General features: G+C 33.3%; 1 protein-coding gene across 1 annotated transcript in view; it reads right to left on the bottom strand.

The window, feature by feature from the left end:
- Nucleotides 1-794: 794 nt before the first annotated feature.
- The window catches only part of LYPLAL1 (lysophospholipase like 1), a 48,661-nt gene continuing 28,779 nt past the window's right edge, over nucleotides 795-20,676 (bottom strand). Inside the window, exons 3-5 of the mRNA XM_004480221.4 lie at nucleotides 18,518-18,687; nucleotides 7,434-7,549; nucleotides 795-6,689 (exon numbers count right to left, since the gene is read on the bottom strand). Coding sequence (XP_004480278.1) covers nucleotides 6,450-6,689; nucleotides 7,434-7,549; nucleotides 18,518-18,687 — 526 coding nt within the window. The 3' untranslated portion in view covers nucleotides 795-6,449. The remainder of the gene's footprint in view (nucleotides 6,690-7,433; nucleotides 7,550-18,517; nucleotides 18,688-20,676) is intronic.

The following is a 20,676-nucleotide window of genomic DNA, read 5'->3' as shown; positions in this document are numbered from 1 at the left end:
GCAAGAAGAAAACTTCAACACCAGAGTTAGGCAGAACTTACATTTATAGTGTGTGCAGAGACAAGGAATCAAGGTCAGCCTAAGTGACTCACTCCCTGAGCTGCAGTTTCAGTCTTGCTTAAATGCCTAAGTTCCTACCTAGCATCCGCTTTGATTATGCATTAGCTTTTGTGCTTATGGATGAACACACATAGCTATAGAATTGTATGATTAGTATGTCTGGCAACATGCTTGCACATACATTGCATAATCAGGAAAAGGGAGGATAAGCTCCACCCAGGGTGGGGATTTTAGTATGATAATTAAGCAAGTTCAGATAAGGACAACTAGGGTTTTCTTTTGTGCACATCTGACAGATAAGCTGGTTGAAGCTAGTTTTCACACTTCATTGCTCTAGCAGACTGTTCTTAACCACAAGTTTCAGCACCTGGCACTGAATGGGGTTTTAACTGTTGGGGGAAACTGGGTGAATAATACACGGGACCCCTCTCCACCATTTTGCAACTTCCCGTGAATCTGCAGTTATTTCAAAGTGGAAAAAAAGAAAAAGAAAAACTTAAAAAAAAAGGCATGCTATAGATTCTAAAGTAACTACTAAAATAAAAATACAAGTGGCATAGCTAAGGAAGGATTCTTCGAAAACAATCATAAATAAAACAATCACAATTTAAAAAAAGAGGATAAAGGGAGCAAACAAGAGGTGGTATATATAGAAAACGACTAGTAGGACAGTAGGATGGTAGTTTGATACCCAAACATGCCAACAATAAAAATAAAATCAAATTAAAATCACATTAATTCAAATTAATTTTTATTTTTTCATTTCATTTAAAAATGTATCACATTTAAGTTAAATCAAATTAAATAATGCTATTAAATAATCACATTAAAAAACAATTAAATTAAATGGCAGAGATTTACCAAATCAAAAAGATCTAACTATATGCTGCCTGAAGGAAATGCACTTCAAATACTGAAACACAAATAGGTTAAAACTAAAAAGATAGAAAAAAATAGTAGTCTAATAGAAGCTGGAGTGGCTTATCAATATCAGAGAAAGTAGATTTAAGAACAAAGAATGAAACAGAGATAATAAATATGGCTATTTAATAAAGATTAAGGGGTCAATTAATCAAAAGAACATAACTATCCTACATATTTATTCATCTAATAACAAAGATTTAAAATATGTGAAGCCAAAACTGACAGAGCTTCATGGAGAAACAAAACAATTCAGAGTTGGAGATTTTAATAACCCTCAAAATCAATAGAACAAGCAGTCAGAAAATCACCTATCAACTAAACTGATCTGACTGACATTTATAGAACACTCCACCCAACAACTGCAGAATACACATTTTCCTCATTTGCACATGGACATTTACCGAGATAGAACATATTCTGAGCCATAAAATTAGTCACATAAATTTAAAAAGATCCCAGCCATACAAAGTAGATTCTGTAATCATAATGGAATTAAGTTAGAAAGACATAAAAAGATCTATGTAAAATTCCTCAGTATTTGTAAACTAAATAACATGCTTCTAAATAACCTATGGGTTAAATACGAAATCAAAAGGGAAACTAGAACATAATTTGATCTGAATGAAAATGAAAACATCAAGTAGAAAAAAATTGTGGGATACTTCTAAAATAATAGGAAAAATTTATAGCACTAAAGGAATATATTACAAAAGAAAAACTGTCTCAAATCAATAACCTTAGCTTCTACCTTATGAAACTAGAAAAAAGAGCAAATTAAATGCAAACTAAGCAGAACAGAAATAAAGATTAGAGCAGAAAACAATAAAAAAGAATGCAGAAAAACAATAGAGAAAATTAGTGTGTGTGTGTGTGTGTATATATATATATATATAAGGGATCCCTGAGTATATCAATAACGTTAAACCTCTACTCAGGCAGATCAGGAAAGAAGGAAAAAAATACACAAATTACCAATATCAGGAATGAGAAGGGTGACGTCACTACAATTTACACATATAAAGGGTTAATAAGGGACTATGTTGAACTTTATTCCAATAAGGCTGATAAATCAGACAAATGGACAAATCAGATAAAATGGACAAATTCCATGAAATACATACACTGCAAAAGCTTACCCAAGAATAAACAAACTATCAAAAAATTGAATTTATTGTTAAAAATCTTCCTACAAAGGCAACTCCTGGTCCAGTGGCTTCACTGGTCAATTCTACCAAACATTTAAAGAATAACTAATACCAATTGTATACAAACTCTTCCAGAAACCTGAAATGGAGAAAATACCTTCCAACGCATACTATGAGGTCTGCATTACCCTTGCAGCAACATCAGATAAAGTCATTACAAAGAAAGAAAACTACAAGACAATATTTCTAATGAACAGAAAAGCAAAAATTCTTCACAAAATTTTAACAAATAGAATTCAACAATACATGAGAATGACAAACCACAGTCAAGTTTACCCAGGAATGCAAGATTGGTTGAGCATTTGAAATACAATGCAATTCATGCTATTAACAGACTAAACAAGAAAAATCATATGGTTACCTCAAAAGATGCAAAAATAGCTTGTCCAAAATCCAACATCCATTACTGATAAAAACTCACAGCAAAATAGGAATAGAAGGCAACTTCCTCAATCTAATTAAGGGCATCTTTGTAAAACAAACCTAGAGATTACAACATACTTAATATGTTGTGAAAGACTGAATACTTTCTCCCTAAGAGCAGGCTGTCCAATCTTATCACTTCTATAAAACATTGTACCAGATGTTTAGCTAGTGAAATAGGACCCAAAAAAAAAAAAAAAAAAGGGAGGAATGGAGGGAAAAAAAAAAAAGGAAGGAAAGGAGGAAAGGAGGGGGAGGAAGGAAACAGGAAAGAAGATAGGAAAAAAAAGGGAAGGAGGGTGCAATGGAGGAAGGCAGGGAAGAAATGAGGAAGGAAGAAAATGCTAGTAGGTATACATTCAGACTGGAAAGGAATAAAACTATTTTGATTTGCAGATGCTATAATCATCTATGTAGAAAAATCCTACTAAATCTTTTTAAAATAGCAACAGAACTAAATTTTAGCAAGGTTGTGGGACATAACAGCAATATATAAAAATCAATCGTAGGAGTGGATGGAGCTCAAGGGGTTGAATGCTGGCTTCCCATGCACAAAATCCCAGGTTTGTTCCCTGGTACCTCCTAAAAACAAAACAAACAAAAAAATCCAAATCTCGCTGGGAAGTGGATGTAGCTCAGTGGTTGAGTGCCTGCTTCTTATATACAAAGTCCAGGGATCAACCCCTGGTACCTCCTGTACCAGTGTGCGGTTATTTATGAATCCCCAAAAGAGAGATTATGTTTGTAAACTAGTCTGTTCCTGTGGGTGTGGTCTCCTTTGATTGTATTAGATTCACCAGAGATGTCTTTTGATTAAATTACCTGTTAAGATTAGGGTTTTGATTTGACCATGTCAGTAGGGCAGGAGTCAGGGTTGAGTCTTCACCCCCTTGGTGGGCTGATAGAAATGGACACTCAAGAAGAGAGAGCTCCACAGACACAGGAAGAGAAAGAAATTTGTCAGTTTTGATCCTAGGGCTCTGGGGAGAGGTGACCCATTCACCTGATAGTTTGCAGCTGAAGAGAACGGAGCAGCTGATAAGGCCTGGAAAGAAACAAGCCCAAAGCCAGACTGATTCAGGAAGCCCTGAGAGACGAGCCCTATGCCAGCCTACAGCTGAGATCGGAAGAACCTGGGCTCATGGAGCCTTAAGAGGAAGAAGGAAGGAGGGATAGAGATCTTGCTTCAACAGGTGGCAACTGACTTTGGTGAGAAAGCAGCCTTGAGTTGGACTCTTTAGGGCCTTGTAAACTGTAAGCTTTTATCCCAAATAAATACCCTTTGTAAGAGCCAACAGATTTCTGGCACTTTACATCAGCACCTCTGGCTAATACAACTCCTAAAAATTAAAAAAATCAATTGCTATATGCTAGAAGTGAACAATAGGAATTTAAAATAAAAAAGTACTATTTACAATAGCATAAAAAATAGGAACTGCCAAAGGATAAAAAGGACCAAAGTGTCAAAGTCCTGACTGCTGAAAACTGTAAAAAATTCAGAAAGAAATTAGTAGAGACCTAAATAAATGAAAAGACAGTCTGTTCGTGGATTGGGAGACTCAATATTATGTAGATGCCAATTCTCACTAAATTGAAAGTGATTATTAAATTAATATGGAAATGCAAAGGATTTAGACTAGCCAACACAACTCTTAAAAATAAGAATAATGTAGACCTTACGCTACCTGATTTCAAGACTTGTTATAAATCTACAGTAATTAAGTCAGTGTGATATTAGTGTAAAGATAGCTAAACAGATCAATGGAATAGAATAGAGTCCAGAAATAAAACTGCACGTCTGGACAACTGATTTCAACAACAGTACAAAGGCAATTCATTGGAAAAGAGTTTTTTTTTTCTTCAGCAAATCATGCTGGAATAACTGAACAGCCATATGCAGAAATGATTATTGATTCTTACTCTAATCATATACAAAAATTAACTTGAAATTGATCATACACTTAAATATCAGATCTAAAATTATACAACTCCTAGAAGAAAAAATAGGAAAAATTAGTGACTTGGTTTTCTTAAGATTTTAAAATTATGACATCAAAAGCACAAACTTATTAAAAATGAAAAATAAAAAAGGACTTCAAAATTAAAATGTTCTGCTTTTTGAAAGACATTATAAAGAAAATAAAGGCAAGCCACAGAGGAGAAAATTTTTGTAAAACACATATCTAAAAAAAGTATTTGTATCTAGAATATATAAAAACTAACAAGGCAAGGAGGAGTGAAACAATCTAATAAAAATGGGCATTGCCAAATAATTTACGTAGGTCACAAATAAACATATGCTAAATGTTTAACATCTTACTCATAAGGAAAATGCAAATTAAAAACACAATGAGAAACTATTATAAACCCCCTAAAATAGATAAAATTAGAAAGACTGGCCATATCTAGTATTGGCATGGTTGTGGAGCAACTCTTAACTGCTATATTGGAATGTAAAATTGTACAACTTTGGAAAACAGTTTGGCAGTTTCTTATAAAATTAAATTCAGTTCTACCATACAACCTTGCCATTTCACTCCCACTTACTTATCCAAGAAAAATGACTAAATATGTACACACAGACTTTTACACAAATATTCATAGCAGTTTTATTTATAAGAGCCACTTCCTGGAATCCACCTAAATGTCTATTACAGATGAATAGACAAATTGTGGTAGATTCATCCAATGGAATACTTCTCAGCAATACAAAAAGGAACTATTAACATGTGCACCAGGGATGAATCTCAAAGTAATTTTGTTGAGTGAAAGCAGCCAGACAAAAAAAGAGCACATTTGTATATTCTATTATATAATATGGGGATAATGTACATTTTACTAAACTTATGAAGTTGTTGTAAGGCTCAAATGAGAAAAAATGAGATATGTATGCATGAGATATTACCAACTAATACAGTACACAAATATAAGCTCTGTTCTTAAGAGCACTTTCAGTGAAATAGTATTATTTCATGCTTAACTATCATTATCTGTCAAAGTCCTATTTGAACCAAAAATCGTGGCCATCCTTATAGCTAATATTTGAGTAGTTTTTATGTACTGGGTTCTGGCTACTTATATATTATATTTAAACCTCAACAACCATCCTACAGGGTAGGTACTATTAGCATCATTTTACAGATGAAACTGAGGGCAAGAGCAGAGCAACAGTTTGGTCTAACAGAAAGAGAACTTCACTGAGAATCAGAAGACCTTGATTCTGGTCTTAGCTCTTGAGGCTCTAAGAAAAGTCTTTAACTTTTCTGTTCCTATTATTTAATAGCAATAACAGCTACTCTGCCTAGTACAACAAGCTTTTTGTGATGAAGTGATATAATGTGAAATCACTTTATAAACCTGAAGAATATTATGTTGAAAAGTAAAAAAACATGAGTATCTACATAAATGTTATCTACATAAACAGGAAAACTATAAACATGAATAATAGTAATAGTAATTTAATAATAATAGTAATTTAAGGAAAGGTAAAATAACACCATGTTAAGCCCTTTCATGTTTTCTTCAATCACCCTCATTTAAAAGTACTTTAAAATACCTTATTTTTATTTAAATGTTTAAATACTTAGAAGCTTTCCAAATATTTATAAAAATGTATGATAAAATGGTGCACAGATATTTTTCTAAATTAATGTTTATTATTAGCAAGATTATAATATTCTCTATGGTATTAGGCATTTTAATAACTACAAATACAAAAGTCAGTAAATTGTATTATAGTTCTTAATATTTTAATTATCATTTATGAAATTATAATTTGGCAGTAAAAATGACTTTTCACAAAGACATTTTATATATATTACCCAGGTTATTCTCGATTCATTCATTTTGCCTTTCCATTTCTCCTGGTAGCTTTTTAAGAATCCACAACTTCAATTTTTCTAGCTCAGTTTTGCTTAGCTCATGATAAACATCTGGGAAACTATAAAACTTTGTGCTCACACCTAGAGATTTCAGCTTTAAGTTTGTTTCTTCACCCCAAGAATGAAGAACTAACTCATCTGCAGTTCCATGACACTGAAATAATTCAGGAAGTGTACCATCAGTTTTCTGAAGAGCCTAGAGAAGAAGATATAAAAATGGAAAAGTTTAAGAAAATGTCTTATTAAAAATCATTCTAGAACTCAGAGAGGGTAGAAAATTTCCAATTTCACCAAAGCTTCAATAATTAAACGAAAAAAAGAGCCACTGGTGGTCTCCCTAAGGTATACAATGGTGGGCCTGGCCTGGGGGCTTACCTGCTTGTTGGCACCACTTACACTGTGGTTGTGTGTGAAATGTTTTCACTATATAGAGAATTTTCACAAAAATGGCCAAAACATTTCCTGAGGGAAGTGACTTGTGAAGACAGAACCTCTTCACATACAGTAGAAAGAGGGAAGAGGACAGAGCTAAGGCACAATAAAGAGGGGAATTACATTCTAGCACTCATTTCTTTATCTGTTATATCATTTCTACTTCTGGTAATGAAGCTGTAACACTTCATTAAATAGGATTTTCCTAAAAATATGTACCAGTTATGAATTGATTTTTCATTTACTGTTTAAAACATAATAAGCAAATACATATATACCTACAAATTTTTTTTATCCTTTCCCTCTTGATATTTAGTTTAACAATATCCTTTGTACAAAGCACTTCCTGGACATTAATGAGCAGTTAGAATTAAACAATATGTCTCACTTGGCCAGGATTCCCAGGAAGGTTCTGTATATCAGTTGCCACTGCTTTAATTCTCAATTTTATTTTTAGTTTCAATGAGTATATGTTTCACTTTTTTTACTTTTAAAATCTGTGACTTACCGGGTAAACAGCAGATGTTTTATTCAGAAAACTAGAAAGTGCAAATACTCCTGCCACATCTTGATGATTTCTATATGCTAAATGCATTGCCATGCATCCTCCCATCGAAAATCCTCCTAAAAGTAGCAAAATTCACTCATCAGGAAAAGCTGAATACAATAATAATTTAGACCAAGATCTATTTATGCCTGACTTTCATAATATTTTTTAAGATAAAACAAAATTTAGTCTACTTTAGGTTTCAGAGAAAATGACCTGTTATGAATAAATAACACCTTTCCATTTATGTTACTATTGGTAAAGAGATTTGTGTTGTAAGCTGGAATTGAACTAAGAAATCATGTTCATCGAGTAAAATATGTTTATTGTAATTCAAAATGTAGGTCAGTCATAGGAGAAGGGCTATTAAACTTCTAATGTCTACTTATATTTTGTTTATACTTATATAAAGGTAATCCTCAACTGCAAGTACAATTGCAAGTACAATTAATAGCATACACCTGCTTGTCTTACTTGCCAGGCTCTGAGCTCTTTGAGATGTTATATTTCTATTATCTGCTATACAATAGATACTTATGATCTTTGAATTAGGAGGCTCCTCAATAATCTGGTGGGCTAGTAAAAACACTTTTGGTTTGCAGTATTCTGGAAACTAACTTATTATGGGATGACAAAAATACTTCTATGTCCTTTTTAAAAATAGTTTTTAAAAAGTCACTTATTCATTTGATAAACATTTATTGTCTTTTATGTATCAAACACTGAGCTAGTCACTAGAGATATGCAAATACATAGGGAAATGCCTATTAAGGGGAGGTTTGATGGGAAAATCGACACATAACAGAATATGCAGATAGGTGCACGATATGACAGCAGCAGAGTAAGTAGTGATTCCAAGCCTGACTGAGAATCATAGAAAATTGTACGGTATTCCCAATCAGTGAGTTCAATTTAGATTTTTAAAAAGGGCATAATATGAAAATAATGGTAATGTAAAAAATGTTAAAAGCCATTGGGTCATATTATCCATGAATTTGAGTATTAATAAATCTTTAGCATGTCCCATTTAGATATGAAGAACTTACTGTAAAGAAGATCTTAAGCACCTATAAAGAATTCTAAGGTTTATTGTTTCTTGCCAGAATTCTAGTTATAGACTTCTCTTTGTTGTTCAGGTTTCTCTATTAATATATTATGTGGGCTATAGAGCAAAGTATGTTTTGAGAAGTAATTTTTATAAAGTTTTAATTTATTGCATATACATAAGTCCTCCAGATTTTGAAATCCTTAAAAAGCTCTTCACTGGATGTAAATCCAGATGTTTGAAAATCAGTCTTAGAGAAATATCAATGGTTGCGCAGTAGACAATTCAAAATTAAGTATAATGGTAAGAACAAAAACTAAAAATACATCCATGATTTAAAAGAATTCCATATGGTATAGATACCAAAGGTGTAGGAGTAAAGGTGTGATTTTTTTTTTTCTGAGAAAATTCACAAGCTTGAATGTGGCCAAATGTAGCTATTAAATAGGATATACATATCCTAGTCTGACTGAGGAACTGAATTTTTAACTTTACTTCATTTTAAGTAGTTTAAATTTAAATGTAAATAGCCAAATGTGGTAGTGGCCACCATATCAAACAATGATGTTGAAGATCATCTAAGGTACACCAGTAATTTAAAAGGCCTCAAAGTTGTAAGTATAGCAAAAATAAAAGTAATATTTCAAATGATCATAATGTGAAGGCTAAAATAAATGTAATTGAGATTAAAATGTGCACAAAAGAGAGATTAGTAAGCAAAAACATCAAAATGATTTTAAAAACGTAACTTGCAATATAATTTTACACATTAAGACTTTCTGTCACTTCACTTTTATTGACCAGGGTGACCTAATCACTTTATGTGGTTTCAGGGCCCCTTGATGGTACCAACCTAACTCATAAAAAAATGAAAACATTTTCCCACATGTGAAATGTCATTAAGAACACACATAAATGCATCCTGCAGACATTTAACCTTATGTTCAATTCACATAATTTACAGTGAAAGAAAATGTACTCATTGAAATCTTATTATTTTAAGATTTAATCTAAGTCCCTTACCCATTTATAATCTGGTGAGGTAATCTGCAATTTCTCACTAGCTGTCTTTGACAATACACTTACCTTTAACATTGGACATTACTATGAAAAGGGACTTTGTGCCTTTTTTTCTAACAGAAGAAAACTTAACACAAAGGTCTTGTTATTTGAAATCAATTTTCCATCTAAGATTCTAAAATGTAATATGAAATATATTGTTCAATAAGTAGATACCAAATAGTAAATTCACTGTAGGTAATGGTTATAATATATATTTATAGACGGTGGTGAAATGTTAAAAATGTCAAGGGTTAACATTTTAACATACATTTAAGATTAACAAGCTGAATAAAACATGTTAAAATAATTAACTGGGCTTTTATGAACTCTAAGTAAAATAAAACAAATAATGCATAAAACACATTTGAGGAACACATAATCTAGCTAAATCAAAATTGTAGGAAAAACAAAATTCAAGTTTATCATGATTTGAATAGGGTTTTTACAAATGTAATAAAATCCATCTCCCTGTATTTTAACAATTCTTCCACTTAATATTTTATAAATATTACAACTATTCTTCAGACCGAACTGTGATAAGTTTCAAAAGATTTTGGGCATATAAAACTATGCCTACCATATTTCTTTATATATTTTCTCTCGTACAAAATTTACAGACTAAACAAAAATTTATTTTCCTCCATAGAAAGCTGTTAGAACAGCAGTCCCAAGCTCTTAAACTCCAGATAATTGCTGAAGAAACATAAGTTGTTTAATTAAAAAATATATATAGTCAAAGAAATTAAGAGAATATTAACATTTCCAATTTTAGCTCCCAGAAAGATCTCATAGGAAACCTGGGTAACATAAGGAAAATGCAGCTGGGAAATTCTGATGCTGGGCTTCACCTTGGGAATTCCAATATACCTTTATTTTATATTTAATTTAAATCTTATTATTATAAAATGAATATATTAATATATACTCACTATGTATAGGCAAAAAAAGACACAAAGAAGAAAATAAGTCATCAAAAATCGTACTAACCATGCATAATATTGACACATTCTTTTACAATTTATTTTCAAAGTTAAACTCACTTTACATGTACAAATTTATAGCTTGCTTATTCTTTCATGTAACAGTGAGTTGGAAGTCTTTCCACAGAAATACAAAACTTCATACATATTTGTATTCACTGAATACATACTTATTGAGTGACTTCTATATGAATATAATATTTAATGGTTACATAATATTCAGTTATATCCATAGTTCCCTTAACCATTCTCCTTATTATAGGTAATTAGTTATCTATTTCACTTACTGAAGTGTAGTTCCAGAAGCACATTCTCCTCCAAGCTTCAAAACTCTTGATAATTTGTTCATATTATAGAAATTCTGATAATGTGTTCATAACATTTGTTAGGTTCTATTTATCCTAGATCACTGGTTAAACCTAAATCATATCAGAATTTTCTCTTAACAAATTATCACCACCTAGTGGCTAAAAAAGGAATTTCAACATGGGACAAAGTTCTTGAGCAGGTCAGGGGAGCTGGGTTCTAGTTCCAACTCTTTTTTTATATCAGCCAGTAATCTCTTCGAATTTTAGTTTCTTCATCTCCAAAATGAGAATAATGATTTCCTATTTTATATATTACAAGGCTTGAGAGAGAAACTATATGAAAGTTACTTGTATAATTTATATACTATCTAAATATAAAACTATGATATAAAGGCAATTTAAAAACTGTTAAGTAGACTATAAATGCCAATTAATTTTAGTAGTACTGCTACCATATATATTTTCTAAGCACAACAGTACACAAGGGAAAAATAACTTTCTCCATCTTGATTTCTCATATTATACAGAAACATATTAGAAAGAAATGACGTTTGACAGTCTGGATTCCTTTTTTCAAGACAGACATTAAAAGAGAGGCAGAATGTACTGCCTTTGAAATATACTTATATTCTGCACAGTGGACAACTGTAACATGCTAATAAAACCAGAAGACAGGACAATGTAATACTACTTATATTCTTCTCAGAATACAAGATTTGAATATAGAATGCCAATAACTATATTGCCAGCTTTCAGAAAGTAATCTAAAAGTCACTATTTTATTGCCTGTGTTTCTCCTAAATTTTATCATATTCTCTATAGCATGTGTTGGTTTAAATGTACAGAACTAAATGAGGGACATTGATGAGGCTCAAGCAGTCAAGGGCCGACTTCCCACATACGAGGTCCCGTGTTCAATCGCTAGCTCCAGGACCTCAAAAAACAAACAAACAAAAAACCCCAAAAAACTAAATGATAAAATAAACTTTCTTATATCTGATATTCTTAATGAACAGAGTGAGGATTCAACAAATGTCTCCAAGGATTCAACAAATGTTACACTTTGATGTAACACCTTCTACATATGTGATACTGGGATCATTTGTGAACTTTTGCCCCATTTTTCCTATCTTAACAAAAGGGTTTTATTTTTTCCATTAAGAAAATAATACATGTCCACGCAGAAAACTTAGAAAGCAAAGAATTTGTCTTCATAGCTAAATCTTCCAGTTGATTATAATTAGATTATAATCTTATACATCCTTGTGTTCCCAAGATCTTACAAACAATATACATATTAGTTTCATCTTTCACCATTCAACCTGATCTACTGTATCTTCTTGCTGTTCTTGTGGTTAGACTAGTCAGTCCTCCACATGTTACTGGCATCAACTTTCTAAAATGACCACATCACTCACCGGGTATAATTCAATGATTCTAGGGATTGTATGTGTTTTATTTTGCCACAGGGCTATGGATCCAAAATACCAGAAATGGCTTGGCTTTTATAATGGGAATTTTATTTGGGGTAAAAGTTTACAGTTTCAAGGTTGTGAAATGTCCAAATCAAAGCACCATCAGAGATACTTTCTCACCAAAGTCAAGTCAGCTACTAGTGTCCTGCCACATGGTGAAGATGGAGGCCGGTCTCTGCCGAGGCCCCTGCCTTCCCCTCCAGAACACACCGTCTCCTGGAGCTCAGCTGCGGGCAACCAGGGGTAGGCTTGTCTCTTTCCAGGCCTCCTACTCGGGGTCTTGGCTGTTCCACTTTCTTCCCCAAGGTCAGCTGTGGGCTATCAAGGATCTCTACAGCCCTGAGCTGCTCCATGAGCCCTGAGCTGCTCCAGGGGCCCAGCGTCTTGGGGACAACGTGTTTAAGCACTGTCTGCTAGTGATCCTCGAGTCCTCTCTCATGTGGCAGGGGGAAAAATGGGAGCTTCCTTTTTCTGTGTCTCTCTCCCTGTGTCTCCATTTATATAAAGCTCCAGTAAGAGGGTGGGGACCCAACCTGACTCACACCTCCCTGACTTAGTCCAATCAAAGGGGCCACACACCCACAGGAATGGTTTATAAAGTTCAAGAACATAATCTTTTGTTTGGATTCACCAACTTCAAACTGTCACAGTATGCATACCAAACTAATATTTTTGGGAGATTCTGACACCTGTGTATTAGTCAGCCAAAGGGGTGCTGATGCAAAATACCAGAAATTGGTTGGTTTTTATAAAGGGTATTTATTTGTGGTAGGAGCTTACAGATACCAGGCCATAAAGCATAAGTTACTTCCCTCACTAAAGTCTATTTTCACGTGTTGGAACAAGATGACTGCCGAAGGCTGCCAGGGTTCAGGCTTCCTGGGGTCCTCCTTTCCTCAGTCTTCTTTTTCCTGGGCTTAGGGTTTCTCTCTTCCTGGGGCTTGCTTCTCTTTCCTCTGTGAGCTTACTCTCCAGGGCTCCAGCTTAAGGCTTCAGCATCAAACTCCAACATCAAAACTCCAACATCGAAACCCTCCATCTCTGTCCTTTGTCATGTCTTTTATTTGTAAGTCCCCACCCACCAAGGGTTGGGGGCTGAAAGCCCTACTGGCACAAGAGGATTACTTGATTACTTAATCAGGTAAACCTCTGAATCCAATATAATCTAATATGCCCAGAGGAAAAGATCACTTTACAAACATAATCCAATATTTCTTTTTGGGATTCATCAATAATATCAAACTGCTATACACTGCTTTCTTTCATGAATGTATTCCCCTTCAAAATTGTTTACCAGTTGAGTTCTTATTTATTCTTTAAGATTAAGTTAGAGGATATCTATTCTAAGGGGTAGCGGCGAATTCCCAGAAAGACTGACTTGACTTCCCCTCACTGCATATTGTACATTCCTAAAATAATGCTCATATTATTGGAACACTTTACTTGTAATCCCCCTTATTAGACCGTAAATTCTGAGAGATTTTTCTTTCTTTCTTTTTTTTTTTTAATTCTGCAGCACTTAAAAAATTTATTAACAATTTGGAAATAAAATTTAGCATGAAATGTTTAATTTTCAACCTGACCAAGCTGGGCAGACTATTTAGAAAGGGTGAAAGAGCATATATTATAAAAATAATTGTTTCTAAAACTAAGTTTAATATAATAAAATACCAGTAACCAAACTAAAACCACAGAAAAAGAATGAGCTCTATATTAGTTTCCTAGATGCTAAAACAAATATCTTACAATGGGTTGGCTTAACAACAGGAATTTATAGGCTCCTGGTTTCAGGAGCTAGAAGGCCAGCTTCCTCCTGGGGTTGGTATCTTCTTGCTGGTTGGCGTTTCTATCACAAAGGCAATGTACATGGTGGTGTCAGCTCCCTTTTCTTCTGGATTCTACTAACCTTCAGCTTCTGGCTGCTCCCTGTGGCTTCTCTTTCTGCATGTAATTTCCTCTGCTTATGAGCACTTCAGCTATATGGATTAAGAACCACCCTCATTCAGATTTGTACACAGTAACTAATAATATCTTCAAAAGTCCTGTTTACAAATGGGGTCACATCCACAGGACCAGGGTTGGGACGTGAACATGCCTTTTGTGAGGGACATGATTCACTCCCCAACATATAGAAATACAGAAAGTAGTTTCATTTACAAGCCATGTATGTTACAAGAGACAAGAACCATGTGACCACAATAATGTCTAATATTAAATCCAAAATCTCATTATATATTAAACAAAATCAGTAAGGATAACATAAAGTTTATACTTATTATTCACACTTGTCCTTTTCAATGCTAAATTTTCTCATTTCTCCTTCTAATTTATTTTTAAAAGTGTCCTACCCTCACTACTGTGTATTTATTAAAATTTATTTGTAATCTAAAATGTTTTTCCTTTGATTCCCTATTAAATATCTCCTTTATTGTATGGTCTCACTAATATGAACTAAAATGATAAGTAAACTCATGGAGGTAAACTCTAGAGCAGGGGTTCTTAACCTGTTGTTCCATGGACGCCTTTGCCAGTCAGGTGAAAATCACAGACTCCTTACTAAGCCCACACTATACTGTGTATTACTTAATAAATAGAGCACACCCATACCAATATGTCCCTACAAGAATAATGTTTTATTTCAATTTCAATTCAAGCTCACGGGCCCTTGGTTAAAAAAACCCTGCTCTAGAGTATTACAAGTTATAGGAAATTGAATGTGGGTTGAGAATGGGAACTGATGCGTTATATATGTAGAATTTTTAATAAGGTGTATTGTAGATGTGTGTAAATAATAGAGTTGATGGTAATACAGTACATTGAGTACAGCTAACACTGCTAATTTATAAATGTGATCATGGCTGACAGGTAGTCTGTGGCTAAAAACGTAAGGAAGCTAGAGAATAATGTAGGGACTATATAACAGTGATTCTGGTGGTGGATGAAGATTATGATTAATAGCATTAAGTATAAGAATGTTCTTCTTTTACAAAGTGTGAAGTATATGGTGATACATGGGAAAATTACAACTAATATAATTGATAGATGATAGTTAACAGTAATACTGTATATTTTTGCAGCACTAGCAAAGAAGATATTAAACCAATTCTAAGGGACAACGATAGAGGGGATATAAGGGAGTCTAGGGTTTCTCCTTTGGGAATAATGAAAGAGGATGACAGCACAACTCTGTGATGAATATGAGAGCCACTGAGTGTACACTTTAAATGGACTGTACAAAGCAAGGGACTGTATAACACAGTGACTCCTGTGGTGGAAGATGGACTGTGGTTAACAGGACAAATACGAGAACATTGTTTTGTACAGTTCATGAACTGTAACAAATATAAAATAATAATACTGGTCAGATTTGGGGAAAAATATAACATAAAATACTGGCTATAGTTAGTAATAACGTTTTGATGCTACTCTTTCATAGTTTGTAACAATTATTTCACAATAATGCCAGGTGGTGGTGGTGGGGTAATGTACAGGAGCCTTGTATGATGATAAGCATGTTTGTTTTGCACGTTTACAACTTACATACTATACAATTATTATTTACGGATGTTCATGTATGAATGATAAACTTGAATAAAAAGTTTTAATAAATGTTATGAATAATGTAAATCTTATTTAACAGTTTAAGATATACTATAATAATGTATAAAAGCAAAAAAAAGTAGAAAAATATTAAGCATTATCTTCTAGTTAAAGTCTATGAGCAATGAAAAAGACAGAGGGAACCATAGCATGTATACCACCGAGGAAAAAGAAAACAGGTAGGGAAGAAACAATGAGCTACCTATGAGTCTTCACGTGGTAGCACTAGTCCACAGCTACTTTGCTATCCGGAATGCCCTTGATGTGGATGGTATAGAGTAAGTCATAGCATCTTTGTTATTCAGGGATAGATAAGGTGAAGTAACTGATGGTTTTGGGGTAGGGGGAAGGTTAGGAATAAGGAAAGAGAGAAGTAGGCAGCAGTTGTAATTCAATGTGATAAATTCTTTAATACATGTATATTAAGAATACTAATCAAAGTATTTTCTACTTTTTTATTTATGAAGATTTTGTAAACTTATTTTAAGTTATTTCTTACCCTACCTTGTTCTCACTTCCTACTGCCACAAAATTACTTCAGACCCTCATTACCTGCTTTTCATAAATTCTATAACTGATTTCTCCATGCCTAATTTCTGAACCTTTACCTTAACCCTTTTGCCACATTCATTTTCCTAGAGTACAGTTCTAATTAACGATATGACCCAAGGACAATTTTTGATAATCCCTCACTAAGTACTTACAGAATACAGAATAAAAGGGGGATGAGAAAGAATATTTATTGAGAATACAGGACGAGCTAAGTATTATGCAAGCACCATCTGCCAGTAAAGTAGATATTGTATTATTATTGCTACTTTACTGATGAGGTAGCAAAAATTCATGCAGATAATTGAGTGACTAATTTGGAAGTGGTAGACTTCAATTTTGAACCCAGGTTTTGTCCCTATACCACTGTGCTTTTCAGTCTCTTAGTTTGGTTTTGTCAGAATCAACAACCCAGTCAGAGAATAAACTTTCTGCTAAAGCCATCCAATGTTAAACAGACAAAAACAACCAGCACTACTTTTTCTACTAGGTCCAAATTCATATGACCTTTTCTTCCTCTCAATTCCTATGGTACTTAATTACTTAAATCACAAATTCATTGATTAGGTCAAGATATTCATTATAAATTCCCACTATGATGGGTCCTGGGAAATAAAAATAAATAAGCAGGCTCACTCCTTTGAAGAACCATTAGTTCATTAGGACACTCATCACAGGCTCGTTGACATTGCAGTTCTAATTCTAAGTACTTCATGGCCCTTTCAAGTTGTAAGCAATTTGTGAGACAGATTCTGTTTGATTTATCTGTGTGGTGTCTCCCTTTGAACATCTAAACTTAACTGCCTTGGCTCACGGTGGGAACTTAAAAAAATTTTTTTGCTAAATGATTGCATGACACAGCCTATGATATAATGACATATTCTGAATTCTATATAATATCAAATAGCATTCTAAAAGACAGCTGGGTCACCTCTTGCAACTATTTTATAATCCCCTACTAGAATGAGTTAGGTACTCCTTACCTATGCTCTTCTTAGTAGTCCCATAATGGTTTATGTTTATCTTTATTAAACATAGATGTGTTAAACATGGGTACATAGAAATACAGATAAAGTTAAACATAGATGAGGAAAGTGAGGCCCAGAATGGTGATGATTTTACAAGGCTGGAGGTCATACTGCTCTTAACTAACAAAAGTGGAAGTTGAGGCCAAGACAGAATAGAATAGATTCTACGCATTATAGCATGCTGCCTCTCATAACTCAACTAGTTTTTCAATACAAAGGAAGTTTACTAATTCACCCAAATCCTGTGTATAAAGGATTTCATTGTGTATTTTAATGTTATTTAGAACACAATGGGAATACTTCACCTTTTGTAATATCTTCATTAAATACAAATCAAAAATTAGTTATATTTGGAAATAAAACATTTTCACCGAAACACATTCTGTACCACTCACATTCTACACAATCCATTGTACTTGTGGATTATAGAAATAGTGATTTTAATAGTTTATGCATCTGATGAAAAAAAGAAAAGGGCATTAAGTAGAATAAAGAGATTATATAAATCCATGTTATATTCCCTAGGGAACAGACTGCTAAAGACACATTTAACAAATGTTTATAAATATTATTCCTATGATACTAACTTTGAAGAACTTTAATTTTAATGAATTTGATGATATATTTTGACTGTATATTCTGATTTACTTTTATCATGGTTCAGATTTTTAAACATATTCATGAAACTTAAGCTAATTAAATGTTTTAAAAATTGAAAGAACAATCCCTTCATTGAAAATTAACAAACTAAAAATAAAATTTTAACCAACATGGAATTCTTAAAATGTTATTATTCAAAAAGAACATTAATTACAATTTCACAAGCTGTTTATAATTCTAATAGTTTTAATACCCTCAATATGTAGTATATCTCAAATTATGAATAGGTCAAATGATAAAGAAGTACTTACTAAATAATTTATCAGATAGAAAATTCAATGTATATAAAATTAGACAAAAGTGAAAAAATATACATTACTAACATTTAAAGGTCTTACCTATTAATATCCTGTTCTTCTTAATTCCACTTTTTAATTCATCATTAATTAAATCAGTAAGCACTTGACACATTTCATCAATTGATTCAAGGTGTTCTGGGCAGTCATCAGATATTTTAAATCTGTCAAACCATACGTTGGACATTGCTCCTTTCATAGGAGTATAGGGCCTGTTTAAAATCAAAAGGAAGGAAGGAAGGGGGAAAGGAAGAGAGAAAGGGAGGAAGAGAGTTAGTGAGGGAGGGAGGAAAGGAAGAAAGGAGGAAAAGAAAATATTACAATGGGTACCTTGGTTTTCAAAAGATTAGTGTTTTGAAAATTTAAACTCATATTAAAAAAATACATCCTTCCAAGTATTGCATTAATTCCCCTACAATTATATTGATTCCATTAATGTTTACTAATGCCTGTTCATCTTTACTTATTCTTGCCAACTCTTAAGATTCAGTCTCCACCAAATCTACATGAAAACAGGGGATTATATATGTATATGTATATATGTGTATTTTTGACTCTCAATTTAAATGATTAATCAGCTCTACAAATCAAGTGTGTGTGTTTTAAAATTTCAACTGTTTTCCTTTAATCCTTTTTTTTCTTCAATGCAAGGTTCAATATTTAAGTATTCATAGCTGACAGAATAATGTTTTATTAGTCCAAAATATGCAATTCCTCAAAAGTGGAAAAATGATTTACCAAAATGTTTTTAAAAGGTATTTAATCTGTACCACAGAAGTATGGAAGCTGAGGGCTCTCAACCATATCCATGCAGAATAGGGGTCTTCAGTTTTATTATCAAGAGTTTGAGTTATTTTTCAAACTTCTCAGGAAACTTTGAAACAAGAGTGTTTAATGGGATATAAATGATATTTGGAAGCTCTTACCATACAGATATTCAATCCTGTTTGTACCACCTGAGTCCCAAATTGGGTGCCTTGTTGGATCTACAAGATGCTTTATATGATAAAGTGCTTTAAAATGGGTAGTTTTGTTGAACCTACAAGGTTGATCTTATAAGATGCTTTACATTGTAAACAAACACTGGCATTCCAAATGATTTAACAAATTACAATGGGATTTAGGAGTTCTGAGTTGGTAAAAGGAAACGAAAGGGCAAAAAACAACCTTAGAGATTGCTGTAGGAGAACATAAAGAGGTACAGGGGGATATATTAGATAAACATGGAGAACAAAGGTTTTCCAAGAGGATAGGAGAGTTTGATAAAGATATTGCTTATTTGCCAAGTCCTGTTTTCTCCTTATTGTGAGTGAAAAACAGGGTCCATGTTTTATGGAAGAGTGCCATAGAAAACCCAGCCAGGACCAAAAGCACCCATTATGATTTGAAAGAAACCTAAACCCAAAACAAGTAATTTCACCCTTTGATTACCATAGATGCAGAATTCCTCCTAGACCAACACAGCTACTACTTTTCTTCATCTCAGTTTTAGTGATCAAAAGGGAAGAAAACCAGAAAATCTGCAGGTAAGATTAAAAAAAAAGGAAAAGTTGGGGGAGGGTGGTCAGAGACATCAGATGAGATTTGAATATGCTTTCCTGTAGTTTTCTAGTGAAAAACTCAAGGAATTAGATATATTCACTTCCTACTTTCTCTTATATGCCATCAAAAGGACCTCACAGTCTGAGCAGTTCTGCCCTTGTGAAGCTCCCACACATTACAACCAATGGCTGTGGTGAAGGGAACAGAGGAATTGCACCGCCATTTTTCTATATTGATCAGACGACTCCAAAATAAATGGATTTCCATTTTAGGAGCTTGGAAGTCAAGAGGGTTATATTTAGAACACTTCATAGAAGCTGAAAGAAACCTGGAAACAAGAAATATACTCTGAATTAAATTTAACAAAAACTCATATACAGGGATCTTTTATTTACTAAAATAGAATCATGTTTTAGATTGTTAAGCTGGTCAAAGCAGATTCCATGAAAAGCACTGGCTTTAACAGTGAAAACTGATTAGCTTACAAGCTTATAGTTTTAAGGCTTAGAAAAATCTCCAAATCAGTGCATCATAAAGGCGATGCTTTCTTTCTAGAGACTAGCTGCCAATAATCCTGGACTCCTCTGTCACATGGGAGGGCCCTTCTCTTCAGGTTCCATTGCTTTCAGCTTCTTGCTTCCATGGCTTTCTCTTTCCAT

Source organism: Dasypus novemcinctus, chromosome 13 (genome assembly GCF_030445035.2).
Source record: "Dasypus novemcinctus isolate mDasNov1 chromosome 13, mDasNov1.1.hap2, whole genome shotgun sequence".
NCBI classification, from domain to species: Eukaryota; Metazoa; Chordata; class Mammalia; order Cingulata; family Dasypodidae; genus Dasypus; species Dasypus novemcinctus.
Note: the sequence above shows the minus strand (reverse complement) of the source record. Positions and strands in the feature narration are given on the sequence as shown.